The 8,300-nt window shown below is 21.9% G+C and overlaps 2 protein-coding genes across 2 annotated transcripts; both read left to right on the top strand.

The window, feature by feature from the left end:
- The first annotated feature begins 2,142 nt into the window (after nucleotides 1–2,142).
- On the top strand, nucleotides 2,143–5,000 carry LOC134833871 (folate transporter 1-like). The gene is made up of 2 exons (XM_063848355.1): nucleotides 2,143–2,736; nucleotides 3,775–5,000. The coding sequence occupies exons 1-2, from the start codon at nucleotides 2,531–2,533 to the stop codon at nucleotides 4,856–4,858; spliced, it is 1,290 nt and encodes a 429-aa protein (XP_063704425.1). The 5' UTR covers nucleotides 2,143–2,530; the 3' UTR covers nucleotides 4,859–5,000.
- Nucleotides 5,001–5,179: 179 nt separating this feature from the next.
- Nucleotides 5,180–7,291, top strand: LOC134837621 (folate transporter 1-like). The gene is made up of 3 exons (XM_063853004.1): nucleotides 5,180–5,398; nucleotides 6,213–6,514; nucleotides 6,576–7,291. The coding sequence occupies exons 1-3, from the start codon at nucleotides 5,193–5,195 to the stop codon at nucleotides 7,289–7,291; spliced, it is 1,224 nt and encodes a 407-aa protein (XP_063709074.1). The 5' UTR covers nucleotides 5,180–5,192.
- The last annotated feature ends 1,009 nt before the right edge of the window (nucleotides 7,292–8,300 follow it).

The raw sequence follows: 8,300 nt of genomic DNA, 5'->3' as shown, positions 1-8,300 counted from the left end.
TTATTATTATTATTATATTATTATAAAAAAAAACATCAAAAATCATGTAGTTAAAGACAAAAAAAAAATACAAAATATAATAAAATAATAATGATAGTTGCATATAGAACAAACCTGTAGAAAAGTATACAGAGAACAAAGCATGGGACATTATTTTTTCACGTTGATAAACTTATACAAAAAAAAAGAAATTCATATACCTACATAGTAGAAGGAACGTATCATGATTAATATTTAAAACAAAAAAAAAATTATAAAAAAAAACCAAACACACCGGAGAAAAAAAAGAAATGAAAAGCAAAAGACTTACATATATTTATGATAATTAACGTATTAATCACTACAAAAACAACAACATGAAAGTATGTGCAGCTCAAATTATTTAATTTAATAATATATAAAATTTAAAAAAATATTATGATTAAAAATTAATAACATGATGATGATAAAGTGCTGATAAATAATAAAAAAGACAATTTTTAATTTTTTATAAATTTTTAAAATTTAAATTTCTTTTTAAAAATGTACTCTTGCAATATTATATTTTTTATTATTTTTTGGAATTAATTTAAATTAAAAAAATATAAATAAATAAAATGAAAAGCGCTAAAAATTTAATAATACAAAAAAAAAATCTTCCAATAATCATAAAAATATTTAATCCTAATATTCTGTTGGAAATGACAAAAAAAAACAAATTTTGTAAAAAAAAATATAGGAAACGAAATGAAATGAGTGCAACAGTGATCATGTGTAATTTATTATTATTAATTATTAATAACAAAAAAAATATTTATTAAAAATAAATCAATTTGGTCTAACTAACGAAAAAAAAATGAATTCGGAAGAAAAAAAATAATAAACAAAAAAATGTAGATAATGTCCTAAATACACATATAAATCTATCGTATAACTTATCCTGCTGCTTCGAGTATTTTTAAGTATTATTTCATGGCTTTTAACGTGTGAGATTTTATCATTTTTATTAAATATATATATTATTATTATTATATATGTATATGTTTAAGTTTGTTCTATCAAAAAAAACTTTATATATCCCCGTTTTATATTTTTATTTTTTTCAACTTTTAACCTTTATACTTAAAAATTACCAACTGATGCAATTTTTAACTATTTAACTAAAAATACTTATCTATAATAAAGCGCTGTTTTCTTCTGGCAGTAAAAAAATCATCAATGAAAAGCTTATCATTACAATTATTTTTTTTTCTTATTTGATTGAATATTATATTATATAGAATATATAAAAAATTATTATTATTGTAATAAATTAAATAAGAATCAAGCATATTATTATTATATCTTATAATTATAAAAAAAACAACAAAAAAACTATTTAATGAAAGAAAAACAAACTAATTATGATGAGTACAGAAAATTAATAATGATAAAGAATAAAAAAAAACATTTTATAATTATTGTGTTTTAGTTTTTTAAATGTTATATAAAATTAATATTTTTATGAAATTTATTAAAAAATGGTAAGATATATATTTTTTATAAGAATTAATAACATTTAATATATTTGAAAAAAAATATTTAAATATACATATTTTTTTTTTTAAATAATTTAATTAATTATTAGTTTAATTTTAATTAAATATTTTTCAAAATTTTAATTATTTTTTAATTTAAATAATATTTTTTAATTAGATTATTTAATATTTTTTAATTGGACATCACGATATTATTAAATAATATAATATAAACAAAAACAACATTAAACATTTAAAAAGTATGCAATGAACATTACAAGTACAAAACAAATAAAAATAAAATATCATGATTATTTTTTATTTTTTTAAATTAAATTAAAATAAAATTTAAAATATTTTTAAATTATTTTTTTAAATAAAAAGTTTTCATATAAAAAAAAATTATTTAAAAAAATATTTTTAAATTATTGATAAAATTTAATATAAATTAAATTAAAAAGAAAATCAAAAAAGAGAAATTATTTTCGTAAAAAAGAGAAAAAAAATCTCTCAAATCTCACTAACACACACAAAAAATTCATTCAAAATAATTTCAAAACAAAAACCATATGTTTGTTCAGTAATAATCGCTTCTCACTTTATATAACATCAAAAATTCGTGCTGCATACAAACAAATGTTTATTTTACGGTTTCTTTGTAAATGTCAAAAAATTAAACAAATTTTAATATTTTAATTCTTCTAAATAGATAACGTTTACCAAATAAAAATAATTATTTTATCAGTACTTAATCGCGCAAAAAATGACTCAAAATAGATCATGAAACGTTTACCTAACACCTTATCATCAATTCACAAAATACAATTCTAAGTTTTTGTGTACAAATGAACGACAATTTGTCTTATCTACCTCTTTCGTGTTTATTGCATTAGTTCAGTGTCTCGCATCGTGTTTTGTAAATCAGTTTGATTCCGGAATTCGTTAGTATAATTGCTGCCGAGATTATGATAAATAATTCAAAAAACATTAAATTGAGTTGAACGTGGAACTTACAGTCGTTGTTGTCGTCAGTCATGGAGCAATGGATGAAAATATCACTCTTGCTGAGTGTTTTTGGATTTTTGAGAGAAATTCGACCATCGGAGCCGTTCATTACAGATTTCCTTACGGATTTTAAAAATTTTGAGCTAAATGCGGTTTTGAGGAATATTTATCCGATCGGGACTTATTCGTTGATGGTTAATACGATAATTGCATTTTTTATTACGGATTATTTGAGGTTAGTGATTTTTAATTATTTGAATTCTTTTTTTTAAAGTAAATATTTATTTGTTTCAATTTTATTTTAAATTTAATTTTAATATCTAAAAAAAATTTAATTTAAAAAAAAATGTATTTTAATATTTTTTTATATAACTTATATTTTTTCAATTTTATATTATTTCTTTATTTTTTGCATTATTTAAACGTTTTCATTTTTTTTTTAATTTTCAAAGTTTATTAAAAATTATATTTGAGTAATTTTTAAATTTATTTTAATTAATTTTTAACTTAAATAATTAGGTATATTTCGTTAAAAATAAAAAAAAATATTTTTTTTATTTATTTATTTTTTTTAAATTAATTATTTTAAGACAATTAATTATTTAATTTTTAAATAACTTATTTATAATTTTTATATTATTTTTAAACTTGTTTTTTTAATTTTTCATTAAAATTTCTATATTATCTTCTTTAATTTTTTAAATAAAAGCTTATAGAGTAAAAGTAAAGTAATTATTTTTTTTTCAATTTTTTTTCTAAATTTATTTTAATATCTTATAAATTTAAAAATAATTTTATTTTAATTAAATTTCTTTTTTAAATAATTTATTTACTTAATTTTTAAAATTTTTTAATTATTTTTTTTATTTATTTTTTTTTTCATTATTACTAATTTTTAACGTTTAAAATTTATTACTATTTAATTAATTATTTTTTATTTAAAATTTATTTTAAATAATTTAACATGAATAAATTTAATTTTGCCAAAAATAAAAAAAATCTGGATTTATTTTAATTTTTAAATATATTTTTAATTTTAAAAAATAATTATTTTAAAAATATAAAATATAAATCTTATTTATTTTTAATTTTTTAATACAATAACATTTTTTAAACTTCTTTTTTTATTTTTTAAATATTAAAATTTTAAACAAAATATTTTTTTTATATTTTTACATAAAAAAATAATTTATTTAAATTTAATAATTTTATTAATAAAATTAATTTAAATTAAATAATATTTTAATTATTATTTTTTTAAAATATTTTTTAGATACAAACCATTAATTTTCGTCTCCGGATTAAGTGGCGTCATAGTTTGGGCTCTTCTCCTATGGACCGAAGCCTTATCTTCAATGATCGTGGCTCAATTATTCTATGGCACCTACATTGCGACAGAAGTAGCTTACTATACCTACATTTACGCCAAAGTTGATCGAGACCATTACGATCGCGTCACAGCTCACACTCGTTCTTCCATGTTTTGGGGTCGTTTTTTAGCATCTGTCGTCGCTCAAACCTTACTTTACGTCAAATTAATGGATTACGAGTCGCTTAATTACATCACTTTTGGTTCTCAAGTCGCCTGCACTTTATGGGTGTTCCTCTTACCGAAAGTTGAATCCTCGATTTATTTCCATCGCAAAAAGGAAGACGACTTCAAAGAGCTCGAAAGCATCATGCCGTTGAATAATGCAGCTCCGAGACCTCAAGAAAAGCCGTTAACTGCATTTCAGCTGCTCTGGTCGCAATTTAAGACTTCTTACAGTAACGTCGAAGTGCTTCAATGGAGTATTTGGTACACAATCGGGACTTGTGGCTTCTATCAAGTCACCAGTTATTGTCAAGTTTTGTGGAGTTCCATCGAAAAACCGCCGGAAATGGTTTGGAATGGCGCCGTCGAAGCTCTTGTGACACTTTTGAGCGCTTTGGTGACAACTTTTGCGGAGAAAATTCATGGAACGGTTCTTTTTAAGTCATCCAGTTTGGTGACTTTGACAATTTTGACGACTTTTAGTGGCTTTGCGATACTTTTGGGCACGAAAACGACTTCGCTGTACATTTCCTATGCGGGTTACATCATTTTTTGTACGTTATTTGCCTTTACGATCACCATTTCGAGTGCAGAAGTCGCCAAAAGACTCGCTCCAGACTCGTTCGGATTGATTTTCGGCTTCAATACCGCCATGGGACTCACACTGCAAAGTTTACTCACGTTCGTGGTGGTTTCCAAGACTTTTATGGATCTCGATGTGAAAACGCAGTTCACGATTTACGCTGGATTCTTCTTTTTCTTTGCATTTTTGTATTTTTTGAACATTGTGATAAATTTTATTGTTAGTAAACGTAAGGAATAGAGATTAAAAATATTTATTTTTTGTAAGAAGGGAAAAAATTTAAAGTTTTTTTGATAAGAATAATAAGTCTAGACAACAACAAATATTGAATTCACATCTTATCTTAACAATTGTGATTATTTTCTCGCATCAAAAGCGTCTTTCCGAGCAATACAGATTAGTTTACTCACAAAAATCGAAGTAATAAGACTGAATTCTGATGAGATTCTGAACTAAAATTATTAAAAACGCTCAAATTCGGTTTTTGAGCAATATTTTTGGTATTTAAACAGCTTGTTAACACGATTAGAAGACGATTGTTTATTTAAAAACCTCAAAATGTTTACAAAATAAAATGGAACTCTGGCTAAAAATATCATTGCTGTTGAGCGTTTTTGGATTTTTGCGGGAAACGAAGCCATCTACGCCGTTTTTTACCGATTTTTTAGTGGATTTTAAGAATATCACGTTAGATCAAGTGTTAAGAGATGTCTATCCGATTGGGACTTACTCTTATATGGTGCTGGCAATTGTGGCTTTTCTCATTACGGATTATTTGAGGTGAGGATTTTTGATATTTTTGAATTAATTTTGATTAGATAAAAAATTATTTTAGACAGATTTTTAAAATTTGAAAAAAAAATTCGAAAAATTGTCAAAAATAAAATAAAAAAATTCATATTTAAAAAAAAATAATTTTCAAAATTTAGAAATTATTATTTTTTGTTTTTAAAAAACTTTTTAAAATATTTAAATTTTTATTTCATTATTAAATTTTTTTTTAATTATTAAAAATTTTAATAAAATAACTCAACAAAATATTTAAATATTTTTTTTTATTTTAATAAATCGAAAAATCTCAGTGTAATTTATTTTTCTTTCATATTTTTTTTATAAATTTTTAATATTTCTTAATTTTTTTATGAATTTCTTTTTACCAAATTTATATTTACAATATTTTTTTAAAGTTTTTAAGTAGTTATAAAATTAATTAAATTAAAATTAACCAAAAAAATATTAAAATAATTAATTAAAAATTTAAAATTTAATTAATTAAATTTAAAAAAAAATAAATTAATTAAAATAAATTAATTAAATTAAATTTTTATTTTTTTTAATACAATTTATTTCAAACTTTGAATTGAAGGGTTCAAAAAAAAAAAATGACAAAATAGAAAAAATTCAATTTTAGTTGAAATTTTATTAAAATCATCTTTTACTTGAATTGATTAAAAAAAAATTTTTTTTTTTTTGAGGAAAAAAATTTAAATAAATTTAAATTAACTTTTAAAAATTCAGAAAAAAAAATTTTTTATTGAAATTTTGTTTAATTTCGCTTTAAAAACATAATTTTAATTACTTTTTTTTTTTTTAGATACAAACCCCTGATTTTCGTGTCAGGCCTCACTGGAATCATCACATGGAGCTTAATTCTGTGGTCCCAATCCTTAATTGGGATTCAAATAGCTGAAGTCTCTTATGGAATTTATCTCGCTACAGAAGTTTCTTATTATACTTACATTTATGCGAAGGTCGAAAGGGAGAAATATGAGACTGTAACTGCTCACACGAGGTCTGCTGTGTTCCTGGGACGATTTATTGGAAGTGTTTTGGGACAAATTTTGGTTTTTACGCGTTTGATGGACTACAAGGAACTTCATTATCTGTCATTAGGAAGTAAATACGTGTTTTCAATGAAAATTTATTTAAAATTTTACCAAAAAATTATTTTTTTTAGCTCAAATCACGTGTACTTTGTGGGTATTTTTACTTCCAAAAGTCTCAAGTTCAATTTATTTCAACCAAAAAGCCGCAAAACCGTTGGATCTCTTAAAAAGACACACCGTCACATCATTTTCCAACTTAGAAGTCCTTCAATGGAGCTTATGGTACGCTTTGGGCAACTGCGGTTTCGTTCAAGTAACGAGCTACATTCAAGTTTTGTGGATCACGATCGATGACACCCAAGACATCATCTGGAACGGCGGAGTTGAGGCTCTCGCGACACTTTTTAGTGTCATCGTGACGTTATTGGCGGAAAAAATTCAAAAATCTCTCATGAAAAATCGAAGTAATTTGGTTATTTTGACACTTTTGACGGCATTTTCGGGACTTTCGTTGGTCATGACGGCAAAAACGGCGAATTTGTATGTTTCGTATGCGGGTTACATGACATTTTCGACATTGTACGCCTTTACAATCACAATTTGTGCTTCAGCGATAGCGAAAAAGTTGGAAGATGACTCGTTTGGATTGGTTTTTGGGATAAATACCTTCGTGGCTTTGGTGATGCAAACGGTGTTGACTGTCACAGTGGTTTCTGGGGATGTTTTTGTGCTGAATATCGTTCAGCAGTTTATGGTTTATGCCGGATTTTATTTTTTGTTTGCGATTCTTTATGGGTGCAATTTGGTTTATTCACTGATAACGGAACGAAAATCAGAAAAATCATAAATTTGAGTTGTAGGTATTCTGTCAATTTTTGACTTTGGAAGAAATTTTAACAGTTTTCATTATTTTTATTTATTTTTGGTTCGATACAAATTTTTTTTTTGAACTTCATACAAATTTTAGCTGAATTTTTTGAAATTTTTCTGATTTATTCTTATATTTTAAATTTTTTATACCAAATTTCAATTTTTATACAAAAAAAAAATATTCATACAAAACTCTTCAAAATTTAATTAAATATAAAAGAAAAATTCTTATTTTTTTAAATAATTTTTTAAAAATTAAAAAATGTTCACTAACGATTTTTTGTTTATTTGATGATTTTCATAATTTTTCATCGCTTTAAAATGTTTTTTTTAAATTTTCTATTTTAAAAAAAAATTTTTTAAAATACTTAAGCCTTGGTTTTTTCAATTTTTAATTTGATTTCTATTTTTTCAAATATTTTTTTTTTTTTTAATTTTTTTAAAATTTTAAAATTAATAAATTATAAAAATTTCAAATAATTTTTGAAAAAATTGAAAATTTTATTGAAAAACTTTTGCATATTTTCAACAAATTTAAAAATTTTAAAAACAAAAACATTCAAAAAAAAAATAATAAAAATTTAGATTTTAAAAAATAAAATTTATAGAATTTTTTAATTTTTTTTTTTAAATTTAAAATAATTTTTTTAATTATTTAGAAAAAAAAAAATATAATTTTTTCAGTCTAAAAAAAAATATAAATTTTTAAATTTTTTTTTTTTTTAAAATACTGAAAAAAAATTTTTTTAAAGAAAATTTTTAGCTTTTCAATTTTTTTAAGAATTTTTTTAATTTTTTTTTTAATTTGTGAAAAACATAAAAAATATTTTCTGAATTTTTATAAAATTTAAAAAAAAAATTCTTAAAATTTGAAATTAAAAAAAAATATATTTTGATGTAGAAAAATAAGGGCAAAAGTAAAAAAAATAATTTAAAAAAAAATATTTTTTTTATGGAAATGAACGACACTTCACGTTTAATTAAGT

This window comes from Culicoides brevitarsis, chromosome 1 (assembly GCF_036172545.1).
Source record: "Culicoides brevitarsis isolate CSIRO-B50_1 chromosome 1, AGI_CSIRO_Cbre_v1, whole genome shotgun sequence".
Taxonomy (NCBI): Eukaryota; Metazoa; Arthropoda; class Insecta; order Diptera; family Ceratopogonidae; genus Culicoides; species Culicoides brevitarsis.
This window is presented reverse-complemented; position numbering and strand designations above follow the sequence as displayed.